The sequence below is a fragment of the Poecilia latipinna genome, unplaced genomic scaffold, assembly GCF_001443285.1.
Source record: "Poecilia latipinna isolate Pla-1442-1.1 unplaced genomic scaffold, P_latipinna-1.0 Scaffold2139, whole genome shotgun sequence".
NCBI classification, from domain to species: Eukaryota; Metazoa; Chordata; class Actinopteri; order Cyprinodontiformes; family Poeciliidae; genus Poecilia; species Poecilia latipinna.
In genome coordinates this window covers 56,802-80,046 of record NW_015114755.1, presented here as the reverse complement: position 1 = coordinate 80,046, position 23,245 = coordinate 56,802, and the positions used below count along the sequence as shown (strand labels likewise).

The following is a 23,245-nucleotide window of genomic DNA, read 5'->3' as shown; positions in this document are numbered from 1 at the left end:
TTCTTCTTCTTTTTTTTTTTTTTTTTTTTTTTTGGTTTGCTTTTTTACTGAAAACAATTCCTGATCCTATGTTGGTTGTCAGAGCAGGAGTCCATGCATTTCACATGTTTGTTATTGTCGCACAGAGCATACATATTTGCATAATATTTATTTACATTTAAACCAAAACAATCTTGTTTTACCAAACAATGTCGACAAAATGTGTTTTCTAACTTCTGAAAAACAAACAAAAAAGAAAGAAATAGCACAATTAGCCGTAAACAGTGTCAGTGGATTCATGAATGTTTTCCGCTTGTTTGCTATTTTCTGCACAGTGGAATGGCTTTTGGAATGACATCTCAAGATGTTGAAGTAATCCCCAAATCACGAGCTCATCAAGTCAAATGTGTGCTTGTATTGGAATTCAACAGATATTGGAATGGAATTGCTGTTGTTTGCCATTTCAGAAAAAAATAAATGTTTTTTTTTTTTTTATCACAATTTCATGAGCTGTAGATTAACTTAACAGCTAATGACAAGTGATTTTCAGGTCTGGAAATAAAACAAAATAAACAACAGAAAAAGCCAATAAGAGCCTGAAATCTCAAATTATTAAAGAGAGATTGATGTAAAATGTAGTGGGTGGCTTAAGCGACACCATTATGAACTCACAGCTACAAGGGGAAGAAGGATGTTCTTCAGTCTGGATGGAGAAAGAAGGTGAGTGGTTCAAGACAAATAGGGGAATGTTGTTGAACATTATAATTTTTGCACTGGTTTCTGCATGCTAGTGTAAATGTCCTTTAGAAAAGGCAGATTGCTGATGGTCAGTATTTCACATTTCTCCAATCTTTGCAGCCATGTAACGAAACCAGTGAAATGAAGTAAGAATAGGAAAACCTTCAAGTGTTAGTTGCTTCATAAATTTTTTGTTGGGCATATTTAATGTAGTTGAATATTTATGGCTCATGAAAGGTAGGGCATATTCTACACACACTTGATGGGTATTATTTAGTGTTTCAAAATAGAAGGATGCTATACAAATGATAAGCTAGTTTATTTCAGTTAGTTCATCATTCATACACAAGACAATCCAAAGAGCTTCACATGAAATTAGAAGAGGAATATTTAAATCACATAACCTGTTTGCAAAAAAGGAGACGTCAGGCCAGTTCTTGAACTAGAGAAAAGAACAGAAAATTAAAAAGAAAGAAAAGCAGGAAAAACAATTATACAAATTAAGCAGTGCTGCAAATGCATAAATTAATTAATTAATTAATGGTGCTATAGAATAAAAATAGGCTAAAGATAAAGATTGGAATTTTTTGCTTTTTTTAAATATTTGCAGTGAAAAATTAAAACCTTTTCTTTGAAAGAATTGTTCAGATGGAAAAAAAAAAAACATGATACCATAAGGTAATATCATTCTACATTAGACAATTTAAATGGCAGATGTACCGTGGCATGTCTGCTATTTAAATTGCCATTATTTGTGTTGTGTTGGTAATAAGTCAGACTATCATTATCTTAACCGTTATTAAATAGTGAAGATCCAGAAAAAAACAAATAAACAAACAAAAAAAAAAGATATTGAGTTTTTCATAAAAATTATAATAAATTCTTACTCACTGAATAATTTCTTCTCTATTTGGTCAATTAGACAGTTTGTTTAAACAGACGAGTTCATTCAATAGCTTTTATTTTTTTTAAAAGAATTTAGGACCCAAGGGGCCAACATAAGAAGACTCGGTTTGCCTGTTCTTTAATGAGTCCTTAAATTCATGATTTATTTCTCAATAAAATATAGTTAATCACGTCCCACTCCATAACCCTAAGCGTTATTTTGCTCTTCATTAGTTTTTAAACATTCATTAACCATCATAAAGTTTTGTCTTAATCAAAGTGTGTTGCTTTATCGTCAGGCATCTGTATGGACTGCTCTCCGCATCTGAGGACGACAACATGGCGGTCTCCTTGCGCCTGGGTCGACAGGGAGTTTTATTTGGTTTCAGGTTGTCTCAGTTCAACAAATGTTCGTGGCCCAGACAGCCGTGTCAGGACCGTGTGAGACATTTCTTTCAGTCGCCATGGGTGCTCGGTGAGTGTTGAGGAGTAAACCTATGCTTAACCATTGTCCTTTCTGAGGTGACATTTGCTACTAGCGTCATTTGGTGGTCTCAGTTGTCAGCTGTGTTTGGGATGATTTTGTAATAATATGGTCAGGTGTCATGTTATCACCAATTTTGTGAACATGGTAGTGGTGTTTGACTACTAGCTGTCGTGGCATACATTTAAGACGGCGAGCTATCATCTCTTTAGCTTAGCTTTTAGCATGTCACCTGATGTTTTTCGTTGAAATATGTTAGACTTCTGAGTTTCTTGTCATACTACATGTCTTTTGGGTTTCATATTTGACAAAGCTTTTTGTGTTTTCACTTTTTAATGTCATTTCACTTAAATGTTTTGTGTTACTTATTGCCACTAGTTAGGAATACTTTATTATTTAACGTCTTTGAGCGTCCAGTTTTTTTAATTTCTCATGCGGCTTTAATATTCTTGTTATTTTGAGACCAACATGCTTTTTAATGCATTATGTGCAATGCATTTAGGCTATTATGTGCCATGATTTACCAGCATTTGAGAATAGTAGGACATTGTCGTGATCAATTACTATTTCTCCGGATATTTGTATTTGTGCTGTATTAAACGTCTTGCGCGGATGACGCTTGCTGCAAACCAGTTTCCACTAGGGATATCAGTAAAAATTGAACTGAACTGAACCTAACAGTTAAACTGTTTTGTTGAAAATAATACTGTTATTATAGAGAAATCATGAATACAAAAACGCAATAGAAAGATGTTCTCCCACATGGTCATAGTTTGAATAGTGGTTGCAATTCTGTACAATAAAAAGAAAAGAAAATGCATACGTCTTAATTATTTAAAATCACAATCTTTGTTTTGGGAATACATTTCATTTAGTTTTCCTAATAAATGTAAATGCACATTAGGGAAGTATTGGTTGCCTGAAGCCATGTAAAACAAACAAACAAAAAGTCCAGGACATCAACCCACAAGAACAATACATTTTCCTAAAGTGACATGAGTCTGAAAGATTCATTTTTACCTTTTTTTTTAATTATTATTATTAAGTTGAAACCAAAATGAATGTACTCTTTCAATTGTTTGTTTATGACAGTCACAAAGAAAAGCTGTATTTCATAAAGCCTGAATGTTAATACTCTCCTGCTGTGTAATAAATAATCTGGTGATGCAATTATTAAAATTCAATTGAGGAAAAAAAGAAAAAAAAAAAACTTTATATGTTGCACCATTGCTATCCAGCAGATGGCATTGGTTATCTGCATTTTGGTGAACTGCTTCCTTTAATGGGGGATATTGGGTAAAATCCACTTATTTGAGCATTGTTGCACTCTTATAATGTTATTCCCTCATCAAAGACATACGTAGTGTTGCTTTGATTCTTTCATGTATGTTTGAGAAATACTGAAATCTACACAGGCAGCCATTTGGGAGTGCCTAAACACTTTCTCAAATTTCTTCTAAGTCACATTTGCTCTATGTGCAGCATTTTTATGGCAACTGAAGGTAATATAGTCACTTGGTGGTGCTATACGATGAGCCTGGAAGATGCATAATGCTGCCCCTTTAGTGATCGCTGGTATTTAATTATTTTTAGCTAAGCAATTTCTGCAAGTTATTTTTCTACCTTTTTGTAGAAGTTGCTAAACTGGAGAGACCTGTTCGAAAGATACACCTGTGTACCTCTGAGCTTATAGCTCCCATAATTCAAACATCTATTATTTTCAAGTGTATTTTTGAAATGTCTAGCTGAGGTTAATTCAGGTCCAAAGTGGAAAACAAACATAAAAGTAGAGACAAGGAAGACAAGTTGTTAAAATGAGAAGGATCTCTCCATCACACTGCTGAGAGCCAGATGAGCTCTGGCCATATGTCTCAATGTTGTCTCGGACATTGATCTAAAAGAGGATGAAAGAGGAAGAAAACCTCTTTTATTTTTTATACAGTTGGTGCCAGGGCCATTGTTAGACATTGATCTGCTGCTACTGCTCATCTTTCACAGTTGTCCTGTCACTTGTCCTCTGCTTTGCAGCTGGTGATGTTGCGTTGACCTACTCAGCTTTGGTCGCAGCCCAGACATTCTGCCTTTAGGCTGTTTACTCCTGTTTACTCAATTTAGTGTGACATCTGTGTTGCTTTTTTTCATTGCTAGTGTCTTTGTAAAAACTGTTTTCTTCTTTCTCTCCTCTAGGTGTCAGTCCACTCAAAGTGCAAATGCCAGCCCTTTCGCCCACCATGGAAGAGGGAAACATAGTCAAATGGTTGAAGAAAGAAGGTAAAGGGACACATGTTTACATTGTTCTTTCGTCTTATGTTAGTGAAAATAAAAAATTATATTAATTTGCTAAAAAATGTTATTGTAATTTCTTTATTTTGCTGCAGACCTTTTAAAATTTAGCATTAGCTCGTAGTTGTTGTTTTTTAACAAAGGCCCAGCTTTTCTACTTCTCATAATTAAAGATCATACACAGGGCTAGTCAATGATTAATTTAATACAAGTTTAAGCAGTGGAGCAGTTCCTTAATTGGTTCAAAGAGTCAGAGGACTCGCTGCTTAGCAACCCATATCTTGGCCAGGTGCTGTAGCCATGCTTTTGCTCATCTGGGGACAGCATACTGTGCTCTGATTGGCTGCTCTGCTTTGTTGCCATCTATTTTTTGGCACAGGGCTAATGTTAAAGCAAAATAAAGAAGAGGAAAGCAGTATGTTACTTACTGACATCCATTATCATATTGGGTGTCAGTAAAGTGTTTTGATGTATTTCAAAGAGTAATTGTTTTGGATGACAGAGATGCTTACTTCAATTCCAAATTGAAAAAAACAACAAAAAACTTTTAGTTTGTTATTTTTTTACATGTAATATGTTAGCTCATTTCTGAACTGCTTTTTATTTTGTCCAGAAATATACTGACTTTCTTTTTTATTTCCAGTGTTTTCTGGTGGAATAGAGGTTTTAAAGCTCCAAGCTTCTTGTTGAATCTTTAATACTGCACATCACATCAAACCCAAGGGGTCGTAGGTTGTTAATGCCTCATACAAATCCAATCATTGCTCAGTGTTGGGGGGCCTTTAAACTCAATACTCCTTGGATGTTTCAGCCCTCCTCCTTATATTTCCATTCATTCTTTATTTCACACATTGAGAACTCAGGTAATGGCCTGAGGTGACAGATTTTTTTCCCTTGTCACCACCCAGCTGCAAATTCTTTAACTTTCTTTAAAGTTAGGCAGACATCTCATTTCAGACCTCCTGTATCTCCCAGTCTATTTGCATAACATATTTCAAATTCAAAGTACTGTATAGTTTCCTGTTTTTGCCTTTATTGGAATGATATTTCTCTCTTTTAGCTTTACGTGTGTTCAGGGTTTAAGCAAAGCTCTTGTCAAGAGTAATTGAAAATGCCACCAATGATTACTATTCATGTATTCCAGTCACAGCACAAGTGATTCATCTGCACTTGAGCTTAGTTCACAACTGTTTAATAATGAAAATGTTTGATAATTGGCTGAGTGAATGCAAATGCATATTAATGTGTCTTTTGAAAGATCTCAGATGTGGTTCATTTTTTTTAACAGGTGAAGCCGTGGAAGCAGGCGATGCCCTTTGCGAAATAGAGACCGACAAGGCGGTGGTTACTATGGAATCAAATGATGATGGGGTTTTGGCAAAAATATTGGTAAGAAAAAGAGAGCCAAAAAACCCTTGATGATTCGACACGAATTTAACATCATGAGGACTGAGATTAGTTTTGTCATGTAACTTTGGTTTTGAGTTTATTCATATCCACACAAGATGTAATGCTGTTTAATCCTTTCCTTGTTTTATTCCTTTCCCTAATTGGGAATGCTAATTGACTGCAGTTGTTTAATCTGCTTTTCCTAAACAGAGATGGCAAAAGCATTGACATACTGAATTCACTGACAAATGTTTCCCGCCATCCCCCCAGTTTGTTTTTTTGTTGTTAGAATTTTTAGTAAGCTGCCAGAGATGGAGCAATCAGATGCCATTCAGTGGGACTCCGCCACTTGTTTGTCAGTCTGGAGAGAAAAATTACTTATTTTTTCCCCTCTTCTGTCAGTTTCCTGCATGTGTAGATGAAAACATCATGGATCTTTGTCATTGTTTAATCTGAATCTTTTTTTCTGTCCATGTAATCTTGGATTCCTGGGCATGGTGTGTTAAATGAATATTTTTTAGTTGAATCTTTTAAAGTCTGTTTTCAGAACAAATGCACATCAAAAATATTCCCATTAGTTCTGTTTTATTTTATATGTAACTTTACATGGTGATTTATTTATTTATTTATTTTTTATGCCATTCATGTCACTGGTTTCCATTCCTCTTCATGTCTTAGCCACAGTGGGGCTAAGATAGTTTCCATAGCAACCACCCAAGAATTGGGGGGTAGGGACTTTGGCTGGCAAAGAAAGATGGTCTGCTTTAGATGAGCTCCAAGCTCTCTTTTACTTGCTGTGTGACAGTGTGTCTGTGTGTGATATTAATGGTAATAACTGCAGATCTGGACAGCATTTGGCATATTTTTGAATCTTTGCAGGGTTTTGCATTTTGGATTAGAGCATATTAGCCAGTAGCGGCGTCGATGTGGCTCACTAAGCACCCAGTAGGTTTCTAATTTAAAGGCAAGCATAATTACTTGCCTGTGGCCAAATTTCTTGACAGGGTGCTGTAGACAGATAAATTGGACTCAGAAAGGATTTTTTTTTTTTTTTAATGAAGGTTAAGCAGTGTTATCACTGGCTATTAACATGTAAGGACAATTTCACAGTTTAACACAGCCCACCCAGAAAACAGGTAACAGTGAAATAATGTGTGCTAATGACTATATTGAAACAATACAAGCAGATCAGTGACTGTCTTGAGAAAATGTCTTGAATCTGACAGTCGGCCCCTGAAGTTAAGAGTTAATGACTTAAAGACGTGACACAAGTTTGAACAATTATACCTAAATGTGCACATTAGTCATGATATGAAGAAAAATTAAGTGGAATTAATTAAATACATCTAATACATAGTATTCTTTTGTCACTGGATGGAGTTATTAAACTCTTGTTCAAATAGTATTAGAATAATTGTGGTTATTTTTATCTTATTTTTTTTTTACATAATCAGGCATCCCAAATGTGAAGTTTCACATTAACATTTATTCAGACATATAATTTAATAAAGATTTAAGCTATCAGGTAGAGGTTGTTTTGTGTGATTTTGACATTTCAAGTGCAATAAATTACACTGAAATTGGGAAGTGTCACCACTAAAAAGAAGGGAGCCACAGTCCTGTTTCTGTCATGCTCTATTGATCGGAGCTAGACATCGTCTCACTTGCTAAACACAGTCCCTCATGATTTGCTAGCATTCATATACACGTCTAGTTGAAAGCTGAAAAACTGTTCAAAGGCTTAAGAGTTTTTTTGGTGAACCTTCCCTTATTTTTTATTTTGCTTAACCTTATAGAACCTCCTAATTGCACCTGTATTAGCTGGCAAACGTGACGCATTCATTTGGGAAATGGGAGATTTTACAGGTGTTACTGTAGCAAGTTAAATGAACAATCTGTTGAAATTAAACCTGCTTTTACCCAGCTGTTATAGGTTCGTGTGAACTTGTGTTTTGCTACCACAATAATTGGGTGCATTAATGTTGTTAAACATAATTATTGGTCTATTAAAAGTTTTTAATTACATCATCTTTTCCCCAAGAGCTTTATGGAGCTCTGCAGAGCCCTGACTTTGATTTAGGAGAAATGTACACATTTGCATGATATTTGCAGCCATTTGATGGCAGTGTTGAGTCCCACAATGCTGCAGTGTAGATTCCTTTAATGAGGAAAATACATAAACAGATATTGATGACCGAAAAAAAAAAATATTTAACAGAAATTGACAAATTGAAACAGTTTTTTAGCTTGTCAAAATTACATGCTGGAATAATGATTGAACACTTCTAAATATACGCCCTATGTGCCCCCATTTTTTAACCAATCAGCTCCGTTAATTGCAATATATTGATTTGTAATTGTTCAGTATGCAGTTATTAACAAAACACAGTGGTTGTTGGTTGCACAAAGATATTTACATGGGTATCTGATGAGACATTGCACACAGAAGTGATATTTTTCTTGAACAGCTATTGTGGGAGATGTATTTCTTTGATTGATCTCTATGGAAATGTACAGATTGCTGTGTTTCCCAAAGAGACCCTCATGGTTACCCTCATCTATCACCCCCTGCTTCTCGAGGCAGGTGCTGCCGGGATGCTAAACTTGGAAAAACCAGACAGATTACACCCTTGCAAATACAAATATGCACACGGGGAAGAAAAGGCAGGTGGGGGTGGAATAACACTTACTATTTATGTGAGACAGATGTAAGAAATTGGAGTTAAAAATACACAAGTTAAATATTTACAAAGTTGATCTTTTCGTCATTTTTTTAAGTTGCATCATTAAACCCTATTTTGATCATTTACTCGTTTACACCAGGTACACAAAGCTTTAACCTTGGGATTACACTACTACAGTGGATCTGATTGACTGTAATAACAAAACAAAACAGTGTACATAGGTGAAGAATACTATTGTGTTATTAAAACGGCTAACGCAACTTGACTTCCATGGAAAACAAACTTGTTTCAACCTTAAGAATTATGAAGCAATTTGTTGAGTAAGTAATTTCCACATTTTTAAGTACCACCACCTCATCTAATCTTCAATGTATTAAAAAGAGTCATCATATTGTGAATAAATCCTTACCCTCTTAGAAATTTAACGTTTCTAAAGTTGAAATACTGCATTTTCTGTCCAAAACTATCAGACAGAAGGTAAAAGAAGCATAAGGTCCAGGCAGGTTTGATTCCTAAATAGTACAAATCCTGGACAACTCTTATAAGCCCCCAACACCCCTTTTACTTAGCAAGCCCAGCCTCCCTCTGAATCTATGTTAATTCACTATTATTTATTTGTGGATTTATTTTTCTGTTTTTTTTTGTTTGTTTGTTTGTTTGTTTTTTGGGGGGGTGGGGGGGGGGGTGCTTTGTGTATTGTCTGTTTTGAGAACCTCGAACTAAATTTGAGATATATATGACATTGGGAATAAATTACTTGACTAAAGTGTTGGTGAAATTGTTGTTGTTTTTGAAAATGAATGTGTAAAACAACAGTGCTTTGTGTGACTCAGACATCCAGGTTTATATAAATGATGCTGCTGGACAGCCGTGTCGCTTAGGCATAATCGTGCAACTCAGGTGTTCTCGTTCTGATGTTACTTCCAGTTTGGTGGTTTGGTCATTGGAGTTATGCTTTTGAATTCACAAGCTCATTTGAATAATACTCTGTCGGTTTTATGGCTTCCTCAGTCACCTTTTATTGTTTTTGTATGTTTTGTTTTTATTTTGTTGTTGCTAAATTCAAATTACAGTCTTTCTTTTTCTTTGATAAAACGGTATTCCTTTTTGTTTCTTTTCCTGTCCCTTTTTTGTTTGTATCCACATCTTGACAAGCAGCTCACTGAGGGAGTATCTTCTAAATAGTGATAAAGTGCAACCTGCCAAATGTTCTGTTGTGCTGAACCTTAAATTAAATGGATCAATATTTGAGAAACGGCGCCCTGTGTAGCTTGGGGAGACCAACAGAAGGCTTGTATTTGATTTGGGTTACTGTGTAACAAGATAATCAATGGCTAACGGCATAGAGGAGCATAGCAATACTCACAGGCACTGCAGTGCAGTCATGGTTTTTTTACTAGAATTATGCAGTAAAGTTATAAAAGTAGTGCAGGTAATGAGAAAGGTTCCTCATAATTGTCACTCAAACATTTTAATTAGTGAGAATGGGTAGTAACTGACTTCAGAGCTCAGATTTAACTTCCCATAATTCAGTTTTTATTATTTTTCACACATTTGTACAAGAGTCCTTAACCGTTCTTCTACTCTTCATGGATTTAGTTGTAAAATGATTGAATCTGATGATTCTGTGTAATTGTCTAAATGCCTGCCTCGCCCTCTTTGCAGATGGAAGAGGGCAGTCGCAACGTGCGCCTTGGTACTCTCATTGCCCTCATGGTGGAAGAAGGGCAGGACTGGAAGCAGGTTGAGATCCCCCCTCCAGATGCTGCATCACCAGCTGCAACTCCATCTGCTTCAGATGCAGGCGCTGCCTCGACGTTGACCCCCGCTCCTCCATCTCCGAGCCCTCTGCCAAAACCAGTCACATCTGGGCCGTGAGTGTCATTTTTTTTGTCTTTTGATCTGTTCAGATTAAACCTATCCAGTGTTGCGTTTAGGGATTTTTGTAATATTAGGATCAGAATTATTTGAAGTCTAACATTTATTTAGTAGTTAACTGTTGTCAGAATTATCAAAGGCTCAGTTAAAATTAGTAAGGAATAGTTTCCTGCATGTTGGGGTCATAACCTCTGGGCAGTAGCGGTTGTGATATAATTTTAGAACATACTCTTGAAGCAGAACTTCCATTTCAGGTCACAGACCAGATTTGGTTTGTCGTCAAATGTGCGTCTGTTTACACAGTGAAGATCTTTTTTATTGTGAAATGACTTGTACATAACAAACTCTGTCATACTAACAGTTTTGTAGATAACGCCGTCTACTCAGTGAGCCAAGCGAACTCCGCGCACATTTTCCATACACAGTTGGGATTTCATAGTCAAGTGTAATAATTGCCTACATTTCTTGTGACAAATTGCTATATTTCCCATAATCCTAATGGATGCTAGCAAGTTTGATGAGCTACTTGGACACCTAGCCTCATTTTTTTTTCCTCCATCAGGCCAGCCTCCATACACCTGTGGCAGTCCTCTTGACTGGGTTCATTAACTCTCAACCTCATCAGTTCAGTGTCACATGGAAATAAGTTGGATGTAAACACTGTTGTCCATCGAGCAGATTACTTTGCGACACTGAGTGTGCAGAAATTGATCTTTCCTCAGACATGTCTGACAGACGTCCACCTTGAGTCTGTGTTGAGTCCGCCTCGAGTGCACTTGGACGTATGCGGAGCGAATTACGCCCGAGTGTGCTGGAGCCTTAAGACAGGCATGATTCAAAAAAGATTTCAATATGGGGAAATAAAAAAAAAAGCTAGCTTAAAGCTGACTGGGTAATTTTTTACCTCACTCATGCTGACAAGAGTGGAAACTAAAACTTAAGATACCATGTGGGCTGCTTAGAAGGTCCTTTTCCATCTTTTCAGAGTCGGTGTTTTTTTGTTTGTTTTTTTTTCTTCATTTATGTTTATCCTAAATTCACATTGAACTGAACGACATTTGTTTCCTTTTTTTTAGTTGCACTTTACCAATAATGTCTCTAAATATCTCTGAAGGCAGGTTATCTAAAGTTTAAAAGCTTAGTTTTGAACTCTTTTCTACATGTTTTTAACGCCTTTCTCAACACATTCTTCCAAACACAGGTTACGGTTGAGTCCAGCAGCAAGACACATTTTGGACACCCATGGTATTGACCCAAAGTTGGCCACCCCTACAGGGCCACGCGGACTGATCACTAAAGAGTGAGTGATTGGATGGTTTTACATTAAGATCTGCTACAAGTTTTGTTCTGTTTCACTCAATAAAATCTGAAATGGCTGATATACAAAGGGTTGAATGCAGACTTAGACAGATAGGTGCTTTATTTAGAAAGTCAGAAGGCAGGAAACGGCCACAGGACCAAACTCAAAGGGCCAGAACTAGCAGAGTAAAGATGTCCGAGCCTCTGCATGCTGCAATACTGTGAGAGGTTTTTGTTCTTGCTTAGTCTTTCCCACCACAGTTCAGTGATGTTGGGGTATCAGTAAAGATCCTGTAAACAACAATGACATTTGTAAAGAATAAGGTGGCTGAGACCTTTAAGTGTTTTAGCTCGGTTCTGGATTGAATTGACTAAGGAGAAAGCTATGTACACACACATGCACACACTCACAAATGGCTACCTGCCGTCACTTGAGACCTAACTGAATGCTCTTGCTGCTCTCCAAACAGCCTGCTGGGGAATCTCATTACGGAACTTCTGTTGCCATAGCGACCCAGTCTCTAAGCTCCGTGGTGACCATGGAAACATGGACAATATGTTCTTAGGTGTACAGAGGAAAATAACTAGCACATTATTTTGAAATGAGCATTTTACAGTTAGTTCTTGAGAACTAACATGTTTTGGTCTTGTTGTGTACCTCACTATGTAAAATACCTGCTCACTTATTGTACAGGAGTTTATTTGGTGGCTGACTAAATAAACCACCAAAAACTTGTAATTGTAGGTAATATATTACTTGCAATTTAAAAAAAAGAAAATATTTATTTTCTTTATCCTTTTCTAGACAATTAATTGAAAAGTTTTGATGGCTTTATAGCAGAAATAGACCTCAGATAATTAGTCGTCTATCCAGGTACTCCAGGGATTCAATCATTATTTCACAGCAAGGTTTTATTGAGAAACTTGTTTCCAGCTGATGCCCTCATCAAAACAACCTGCTTATACTTAAATGACTTCATCATCTTACCAAGATCTTTGCCTTCTCAAACATGTGTGTGCTGCATTTAACAACTAGTGTCACCAAATCTTTTACAGGCATAGAGACATGGTGCTTAAATAATGGCATGATGCTTATTATAGACTAGGCAATTTGTTGCAGTATCCAAATTGTGTACAGTGACATGGCGATATTGAAAACATTATCATATTTGCAACCCTGCTCAAGGCCAAAGTTAAGGGGATTCCCTTTAAAAACAAAATGAATAAAATGAGGTTAAGAATTGTGTGTTCCTTAATTTGAACTTGTCAAGCAAATAATAGAAAGTGGTTTGGTTGTTCTTGTTTTTTATGGTAAACCACACGGATGGTTCGTTGGCTAAAGCAAAACCTACATGCTACTGTTTTAGTCACAAATTAAAACACAAAATGTCATTCCTACATGACGCATAAAGGCAAATGAAAGTAGTTATTTAAATTAAACGACAGGCACTGCGCTGGATAAAATAAGATAAATCCAAACTTTTTCCCTTTCCATCGGTTTCGTCGTTTTCTTCTATATAAGCTTACTCTGTGGGGGCGTTAGAAGACAGTATATTTCGACACACTTCTTTCTTTTGAGAATTTTTGCATTTGAGAGGTCCTTTGTTTCCTTTTTAATATTCAAGTCACCTTCTCCTCCTCTTTCAGAAGTTCTTTTGCCTCGGCTGTCGGTAGAGGTTCCACTGAACCGTCTGCACAAAACAGATCAGCGGTGCTATTATTAAGCTGCACTGAATTTCTTAAAGAACATTTCTGGAATTTATTTGTTTTGTTATAGCTGATGAAATAACTGGATTGCAATCAATGTGGCTTGGGGATTTCTAATTTGCCTCCACAAACAAATCTGTAACAGAAAGAGAGGAGCTGGGAGCAATTATAAAAAGCAGTTGACAGAATGATGAGAAAAAGTGAGATTTGAGCCCCAGGCCGTCCCAGCAGCATGGTAAAGCCAGGAGCAGCTGGTCCAAACAAAAGGCTGCCTACATGTGGGTAGGTGGACCACAGGGCAGTGAACTGGAACCGGAGATCTCAAAACACACCTGATACTTGTCCTATCCAGTGCTTCTGCAATTCAGACCAAAACAAGTGAATTAAAGAATAGCTTTAAGGCAGATTTGCTCGCATGGAATAATTGCTGTCTTTGTAAGTTCTGCCTCTGTCTCCTCTCTGTGCTCTGTAGCGTTTTTAAAAGCTCAGCTTTTTTTGTTGTTTTTTTTTTTTTTTCCACTGGTTACAGTTCGAGTGAAATGTAGTCATTTCACTCGAACTGTAACCATTTCTAATTAAATAGCCATTCATTTCTAATAAAATGGTTACAGTAAAGAAAATCAGTGTTTTTCATTTTAGTTGAATAATGATATTAAAAAAAAATTCAGTTTAAACTTAAAATTAAGACTCGAGTCAGCTGGAAAATCTCTTGACCAAAGACTTTTAACTTGGGTGTTAAAAATAATTAGTCTACTGTGGCATGTTATTAGTTGAGTTAGGAAGTCTTTGACGTTAAGAAGGATAATGAAATGAAAGTATTGAATGAGGTAGTTCCTTTGGGCGGCTGACACTTGATTCTACCACACCTTTTAATTGTGATTGCAAACAGTACATGATTCTCATGACGCCCTTCCACTCACAAACGACCTGAGGTTACCTTTTTGTAAACCTGACACAAACAAAAACAGATGCAACAAACAGTTTATTCTACGCCAGGTGGATGGTGCAAGATAAAGATCTGAGGATATGAAATAAATCTTTTTGAAACTGAAACAAAAAGAAAAACATTTGTGAAAATGAATGCATTTAAGTTATTCCTCAAGTAAAGTTTAGCTTCCATTATGAAATTTGGTATCCAAGTGCATGACATAGTGTAGTTTTTATGAGAGATTTGTTTCTTTATGCTTTTATAACCAACTTGAACTGAAAGTCATGTGTGGAACAGCATAGTTCCACATTAGGCGAAACACAAGAAATTGAACAAATTTAGAGTTGATTATTTTTTTTATTTTTTTTTTTATTGTGCAGGTTAAGATGTTTTTTAGATTATCAGTTTAACTTGTTTTACATCTTTTTATGTATGCTTGTTTATTTTCATTGTTTTCTGTTTCCAAGAGATGCACTGAACCTTTTAAAGAAGTCCCCGACCCCAAGAACTGCACCAGGTACCATGACGACAGCAGCTCCGAGTCCTGCCCCCACCCCAGCAGCTCCCCCTCCACCTCCAGGCAGCAGACCCAACATCCCTCCAGTGTCTGTACCTGGAAAACCAGGAGCACCGGTGAGCACTTTTTTTTTTTTTCCCCTGACCAAATTTTCTAATCAGATGTAAAAATCCTTTGAATTGGTTAAATATTCATGTATGCAAGTTTTTATTTTTGTTTTCAGGAATTATTTCCATACACCTCAAACTTTAGCCTTTAAATATATTTGTCTGCTCATTCATTTGTTCAAACGATTCATTCCACTTGTCATCTTCAGGGAAGTTTCACTGAGATCCCTGCCTCGAATATTCGCCGAGTGATTGCTCAGAGACTGACCGAGTCCAAGACTACAATCCCACATGCATATGCTTCCATAGACTGTGACATGGCTGCTGTCATGAAACTCCGCAAAGACCTCGCCAAAGGTACAAACCCTCAGCTTAAAGTGAGCGTGTGTGCATCCATCCACCCATTTTCTTACACCCTTGTCCCTGGTGGGATTGGGAGGGGTGCTGGTGTCTAACTCTAGCGAGACATTTCGGGCGAGAGGCGGGGTACATCCATCGCAGGGCAACACACAGACAGACAGACAGGACAAACAACCATGCACACACACATCCATACCAAAGGAGCATTTCGAGAAACCAGTTGACCTAACGGTCATGTTTTTGGACTGTGAGAGAACCCACACATGCACAGAGAGAACATGAGACATGTTCTATTTTCCATAGACACACGTTTCTGTCCCTGAGGTGAACGTCTCGGTAAATTCTTACGGGTTCCGTTTGCTTGAAGATGAGCATGTCAAGGTTTTCACATGACTGCTTTTTCATGCATTTATACATCCGGAAACGTTATGTTCATCTGGCTCCAAAACATCACACTTCTCTAGCTCAGAGAAACCGTTCTTGTTCGTAAAACTAACTTTTGTATTCTGTGCAGTGATCTCTGTAACTGACATTAACCCCCCCCCCCCCCTTGTTCAGATGGCCGTTGGTTGCTAAGTAGTCCTGAAAACAAGTGACAAAAGACTGAGGCATTCTGGATCTGAACAGGAACTAGCAAGTTCCTCTTTACGTCCTGTAAATTACTTCTCAAACTGGTTTTTAAAGTGGTCACTGTGACATTGGGAATTATGAGTTAGGTGATGAAGCAAATGTGCATGACTATGAAGTTTTTAAATGGTTTAATCAGGACTCCAAGCTGTTGCTTGAGGCTGGATCAGGACATTTTCATCAGTGTATTTTTCTGTGCAATAAAAAACAGTTAATAGCTCTGACAGCCACTAAACAAGAAAATGAATGTGCATGGGTATAAAGTCTAGAAAAAAAGCAACATCAGCTCAATGTTTTATTAACACTACAAGGAGTTTGTCTGTCCCAGTTTGAAGGCTTAATCATATACTTCTCATATTTTGGCACACAAGTATTTTACTTCCTCAGGCCTACATCCACTCTTGACAACAGTTATTTCACAAACTGTTCCTTCTTGTGCAACAGACACCAGATTGTGGATGTTTCAAACATCCGCAAGGCTGCTAAGGAAGGTCAACTCCAGGTCAAAATAACCTGGAACTTTTTTCATGTATCAAACCTTCAACGAATCATTCATTACCTACTTTGACCGAATTGACCTTTCTCGTTGAAATGATAAAAGTTTTTTTTTGTTTTTTTTTTTGACAGGGTGCGGGGGACTGTGGGTTGCACCTATCACGTAATTGGCTTCATTTAGCTTAACTTTGCCTTAGTGTCAAACAAACACCACGTTTCTATGGGTGCTGTGTGTATGGTGGGGGAAATGAGACGCCCATTCCAGACCTATTAGCAAGGCTGTGTGTGTACTGAGGGATTCTCTGGCCCCGGTTGTTTTTGTGGCCCCTTATTGTTCAGGAGCAGCGTGATTTCACGGTTAGCTCATTAATCATCCCGCTCACAGCATTCATAACCGTCTGGGGCTGCACTTTTGGACACTAGTTAGAGTTGGCAGGCAGTTGCCAGTCCAAACCCGTCTGTCTCACTGATGTCTAACACAGAGAAATGGAGCGAGTTCTGTTGACTCAACCTTACAGAGAAATGTTGGCTCTAATACTTTTGAAGTCTCATCTGTAACACCCATATTTTTCTCCCCCCTTAACGCTCTCTTGTGATTGATAAGGGCGGTTGGAATTAGCGGATCTTATTCCGTTCTTGTTTATTCAGAAACATACTGAAGGTTACAAACTCCTTTAATGTGTTATGATAATTAGTGTCCTCCTCCATTTTCTTTTGCCATCAGTTCATTTTGTTACTTCTCACACCCCTCCAACACTGACATTTTTTCTTGGTAAGTGAAGTGAATTGTTTACAGGTTGCTTCCTCTTTGTATTTTCAGATCAAATCAAAGTGTCCGTCAATGATTTTATTATCAAGGCAGCTGCTGTTACACTTAGAGTGAGTATTCCACTTCTTTCCAGTTATTGCTTCATTTGCACCTGTTTAAATGTTTATTTATGTGTTCAATTCTTTTGTTCATTTTTATGTTTTTAATAGTTGCATCGTAGATATATCTTTAGAATTGGACACTAGCAACAGCCTGGTCCCTAGTTTCATTTATTACTTAAAGTATATTCATGTACTAATAATCTTATCTAATCATAATCATAGCATTCATAAGCTATGATTATGATTAGAAAATTATTATGTAACCCATTTGAACAGTCTTGTTAAATATATTGTCACTAGAATTTAAAGATTGTGGGAAAGTTAATAGGACTTCAGTGGATGTAGTCATCCCATAATTTAAATATCGCACTTTAAGATGGCTTTATAGTGTTTTGATTTTTTTTGCTGAGCATTGCATCTGATTGCTTTAAATTACTGTTCAACCGAAGTATTGCCTTTGAATCCAAGACAAATTGGCACCTGATTTAATATGGAAATACAATGGATGTGTCATGGTAACAAGCCGTGTGGAACTGACATTAACATTTTCACTGTAAAGGAAGTAAAAAGTGCCAAGATATAACTAAATGGTCTCTCAGAGCTTCACGCTATGCTTTGACTGGTGCTGCAGTTTAGCACATGATTGAAATACTTCTTTGGATCTGCTTCTGCTGAAGACTGAACTATCTCACCCTACTTGACCTAAATATGCATCATTTTCATGCCGTCACACTTTATTAAACTTTTATGGATCTTCTGCTGTGAAACAGGAATGAATGCGGAGTTTGTTAAACATAAGTGCTTATGAAGCAGCTGCGGCTCAACTGTAGCAACTTTGCACACAGATTCCCAAGTGAGATAGTAAGCGCACGGATCCCCCTCCAGACTTACAAATGGATGTTTTCAAGTCATTTGGACGTCCCATAGTTGGGGCTGACTGGTACTCTGTGTATGTCAGTGTAATTTTAAGTAAGTTCCGCTCATGCTGCCAAATAAACCTCAGATCAATCAGATCAGAGCTTAGGCAAATATCATCTGAGGATGTCAAATAAAGTCTGGTGCTGTGATCTTAGTAAGTGATCTATCCTTGTCTGTGGTTTGTGGATTGGGCTTACTTCCCAGAGAGGCAATTAGATCTAGGTTCCAAAACTCCACAAATTGCAATTTAAGGAGTTTGGAAACTGGATGAAGCCTAAGCCTATTTTTTTCTGGAGACATTTCTAAGCTCCATCTACTGAATTTAATGTTGTTCTTTTTAGAAAAGCCTGTTGTCTAGAAGTATAATGTTGGTATTTTGATAGCGTGTTTTTTTTTTTTTTTTTTTTTTTTTTTATCTGGTCATTCTCTTGTGACAATGTGTGCTCCCATTCACACGCTACATCAAAATTGGATTTTCCCCCAGGAAATGCCAGAAGTAAATGTGACGTGGTCTGGTGATGGACCCCATCCACTAGATTCTATCCATATTTCAGTCGCTGTGGCTACTGACAGGGGCCTCATCACACCGATCATCAGGGATGCTGCTAACAAAGGAGTGCAGGAGATCTCAGCTACTGCTAAGGTATGAAAGAAGCTGAGGCAAATTAACAGGAAGAAATATTTTCCTACATGAGACTCTGCAGAGGTCTATCCAATAATATTGCAACCTTAAAGTCTGCAGAAAACTGATAACTTCAACCCAGTATCTGGGAGCATTACAGATAATTGGAGAAAAATCTAAATATTAAAGTTATTTATGTTTTATTGTGAAACATGGGTGTAGTCATATTCTAAAATGTCTAAGCATCAAAAATGACAATTTCCAAGAAGTTTTATTATTGTGTAATGTGTCTATCATGGGAGTAACTATGCCAGCTTGTTCTGCTTTCTTCATTAACAAGAAATTCAACCAAATAAGTTATGTTTTGTATTTCACCTTAAGTCCTTAAAACAGCAATAATGAAACAAAATCAATCTGGTTAAGTCATAGTCACACTCATACTGGTAGGATGAGTCAGAAAACACAAAAGTTTCACATATGCTTAGGAGTAAATAGTTGTTTTTTTCCACAATTAAACAACTTAACTAAAACTATGTACTATCAGACAACTGATCAAAAATACCATGTTTCTAGATCTAGATATGGATATATCAAATTGAATTTGAAAAGGGAAAAAAAAAGGAAGTTTTTTATTAATGCAAAAACTGAGGTAACTGTTGTGGGTTTGAGCACAACCCAAGTTTTCTTAGAATTTCAACTTTGTTTCTTTCTCATATAAAATAAGCAAAGTAAATGAAAAACTTTCGCTTTCTTCGTCGTGTGGAATATATTCAATGAGATTTAAAAGAAGAAAATATCTTGGCGTTTACCAGGTGTTACTGTTTGCTTAGATCTTATCTACAAAGGTGCAGTGGTTGTGAAATGCATCTCAATGGTTACTGTCTCAATCTGATAAAGATTGCACCAATAAAAACAAGAATTTGGTCGGTGATGTGTTGCATTATCATGTGTCACGTTCTCAGCGATGCTGTGTGTTGTTGCATCAGTTGGAGCAGGTGTACTGTGAAGTTTATTTTCCCACTACCAGATTGTCTGTAGTGATCTGAAAATTGTAATATCAGATAAAGACTAACCTGCACAATTACTAGCTATCCAAAACAATGTAGTTCTGTTTGAAAATCTGCTTCAAATCATAACTTAGCTGAGCTTAACTCCATTTTTTTAAATCTGAGTTCAAATTTACTAGCCGCATGATTACCATTCTACAAGAATCAATATTTCATTTAAACAGAGCATGTCTGAAAACACGAAGTAGGGTAGAAAAGCTCAAAAAGCAACACATTATGCCCCAACCCCAGAACATTTAACAGTTGAGAGTTACTGACATCTGTTAGTCTAGGGATCTGGGAGTAAAGCGAGAGTCATTATCCACAAATGGAGAAAACATGCAACAGCTGTGAACATTCCCAGGAGTGGTTGGCCTACCGAAATCACTTCAAAGAATGCCTAAATAACTCGCTCAGATATGAAGCACTGTGGGCCTCGGTTACACATTAAGCATAAGTTATTGAGTCAGCAATAAGAAAAGCAGGGTTTGTAAGGCAAACATTAGTACAGGATAAAAAAGGTGTGTTCCACCTTTACCAAAAACATATTGATGGTCCCCAAGACTTATGGACTTTTTTTTTTTTATTATTATTTTTGATTGAGATACAGGTTGGACTAATTGGAGTATGTGTATTCTGTTACATCTGATTTAAGAGTATCATAGCTTTTAAGGTAAAAACAGTAAAGCATCATAATGACAGTCAGACATGGTGGGGGTGTGATGGCATGGGGATGCCTTGCTGCTGTCAAGCATAGATCGTTTGCCATAACGGAACCATTATTTCTGGTCTCTACTAGAAAATCTTTAAGGAGAATCTCCGTCCATTGTTTAAAAACTTTAAACATCATCTACTAGACAAGTTCATCTTTAAACTTGCTAAAAAAAAAAAAAAGCCAAAATATGCTGTTCATGCTCAAACACTCGTCAGCGAGCCATGATTAAAATTGTTTTTCTAAAATAGGATACATTTCCATAGCGATGTAAAAGACCCATTGCCAGTTATTACAAACTAGGCTACTAGGTTTAAGGGACAGTTCATCTTCCTTTTTGGGTCATATTTGTTGAAAATGTTTTATTTTTCTGTTTAAAAAATATTATTTGAAAACAGCTTTTTGTGTGTATTAATGTGACAATTGTTGACAATTCCCTTTCTTCATTTTATCAATAAATAGTCAAATTGTTTCCATTAATATGAGCATTTGCTGTTTGACATTGTTAATGTCTTGAACATGAGTTTTGAAGAAAAAATAAATCCTGTTTACTTTTGACATGGATCCTGCATAACCTTTTCTTGACAGTTGTAGAATATATATCTATGTAAGTATCAAGCTGGTAATCAGTAGTGTAAGCGTGTCATTGAAAAGCACATTGTTCATGCGCTCTCATTGCTACACGGCTGGGTATTTTTATGTCTCCTGACTGAAAGCTGTAGTAAATCCTCTATGCACCAGTTTATTTCTTCGATAGCTTAATAACACAAGTTGTTTTCTGAGCTTTGGAGTGGTGCAGTCGGTCGTGAAGATTAAGCTCTAATGTACCGTGCCAAAGAGGGAGCTCTGGTGTATATCTCTCTGAGGATCCAGTTCTGTCTAAAGTCGTAGCTTTTTGCATATTTGTCACAGCATGTATCGTTTTTGGTTTCAAATGTAAACTATAGTTTGTTTTATTTCTCAAATGGAGCCTACATGGCGTGACATATGTTCACAGGTGCTGGCCCAGAAAGCTCGAGACGGTAAGCTACTGCCTGAGGAGTACCAGGGAGGCTCGTTCAGGTAAACTGAGTTATAGGGATAAAGGAGTAGCATATACTAAACTTGTATTTTCTCATGTTTTATAAAGTCTGTAGTGTAACTGAGTCTATTCAGTTTTGTCTCAAAGTTGTCCATTTTAGATGAGCAACATTACTGTCTCACAATTTCTTTTGCATTTCAGCGAGATCATAACTTCCCTTCATAGTGACCATAATTAGCTTTTATGCTTTTATTCTGTCTGTACAGTATGCATATTTTACATTTCATGTGGTTTTGGACTGAATGTGGTCTTGGGTGACAACTTGTGGTGTTTTCATTTGCAAAAGAGCTAGCATTTTTTTCTCTACTCATTTGAATTAATGGTGTCATTTACACATTAATGGGGTTTCTGTGTCAAACTAGAACAATGAATCCGTGCAGAGATGTTGCTCTCTTTGTCCTGCTAAAGATATATCAGTGTGTGTTCTTTTTATTCATTTTATTTCTTCCTCAGAGCAGAAGCTCTCATTAAGCTAAACAGCTTAGTGGCCTCTGGTCAGACTTATTAAACCGTGTCTTGACTGCTTAGTGTTCTTTTTGGAATATAACATGTAAAAAATGAGAGAACAGCCATCATTATGTGCTTCCTTTTGTGTTTTTATTAATGCTTTATTCTTAACGTCTAACATGAAACATGTCCTTTCCCTCATTTTCCCATCTGTTACATTCCCTCCGGGGACAGTATATCTAACCTAGGCATGTTCGGAATCACTGGTTTCAGCGCCGTGATCAACCCTCCTCAGGCCTGCATCCTCGCTGTTGGCACTTCCAGGACGGAGTTGCGACTGAATGAAGATGACCAGACGCTGCGCAAGCACCAGCTGATGACAGTTACTTTGTCCAGCGACGGTCGGCTCGTGGATGATGAATTAGCCTCTCGGTTTCTTGATAAATTCCGTGCCAACCTTGAACAACCACAGCGAATGGCCCTCGCCTGAATGGAAAAAGATCACAGTTGAAAATAAAAATTCTTAAGAGAAAGCCCGGCTCATGTTTTCACAACGAAAGAGCTCTTAAGTAGTGGATTAGCATTATTGCCTCATTTTAAGCTTGGTGGTGGTGTTGATGATGTAAGCTGAACGATTACCACCTGGTCAAAAGTGAACTTCTGATTCAGTTCAACATCAAAGCAAAAGTGTCCCAAATACTGTTAAATGGACAGGCTATCTACCAGACAAGCAGTGTAAATAAAATGCTCAGTCTAAGTCCATCTGCACCAACTCTGTCACCCATAATAAATCTGCAAATGGTCAACCCCTAAAATGAAGATTTTTCAATATTTATCAACAGAACTTCCATGGCGATGCAGTTTGCACTCCTTTTAAATCCATCTGAGCAAATTGTTACTAAATCTACAAACATATTAAGTTGTTAATGTTAATATTATTTCCTTTATTTAAAAATAATTGTCACTGACAAGTTCTTGAAGTCCAAATGCAATTACATTTATGTTTTGGTGTCTTATTGTGTCAATAAAACACTGTTCAACCTTTGTTTCATTTACGGGTTTTTTTTTGTTTTTTTTCTCACAATTTTGACAAAGAATTCGGGTAACTAGAGATGCATTTGTCCATTTCAAGTTTATTGGAATCTAAATGCATTATGTAATTAGCCAATTAAGATAATTTGCTGGCCTC

General features: G+C 36.9%; 1 protein-coding gene across 1 annotated transcript; it reads left to right on the top strand.

Annotated features, from left to right (window-relative positions):
- The first annotated feature begins 557 nt into the window (after positions 1–557).
- On the top strand, positions 558–22,555 carry pdhx (pyruvate dehydrogenase complex component X). Its single transcript, XM_015017419.1, has 13 exons — positions 558–699; positions 838–887; positions 1,902–2,077; positions 4,274–4,357; positions 5,658–5,758; positions 10,108–10,316; positions 11,522–11,620; positions 14,722–14,887; positions 15,088–15,235; positions 17,181–17,239; positions 18,633–18,791; positions 21,526–21,590; positions 22,291–22,555. Exons 3-13 carry the CDS (start codon positions 1,942–1,944, stop codon positions 22,544–22,546), a joined length of 1,482 nt encoding a protein of 493 aa, XP_014872905.1. The 5' UTR covers positions 558–699; positions 838–887; positions 1,902–1,941; the 3' UTR covers positions 22,547–22,555.
- Positions 22,556–23,245: the final 690 nt, after the last annotated feature.

Bases quoted from the DNA above. Each gene is read 5' to 3' on its own strand.
- pdhx (XM_015017419.1), top strand. From the start codon at position 1,942: ATGGCGGTCTCCTTGCGCCTGGGTCGACAGGGAGTTTTATTTGGTTTC. The intron at 2,078-4,273 runs GTGAGTGTTGAG...TCTCTCCTCTAG, and splicing joins TCAGTCGCCATGGGTGCTCG to GTGTCAGTCCACTCAAAGTG. The intron at 18,792-21,525 runs GTATGAAAGAAG...ATATGTTCACAG, and splicing joins AGATCTCAGCTACTGCTAAG to GTGCTGGCCCAGAAAGCTCG.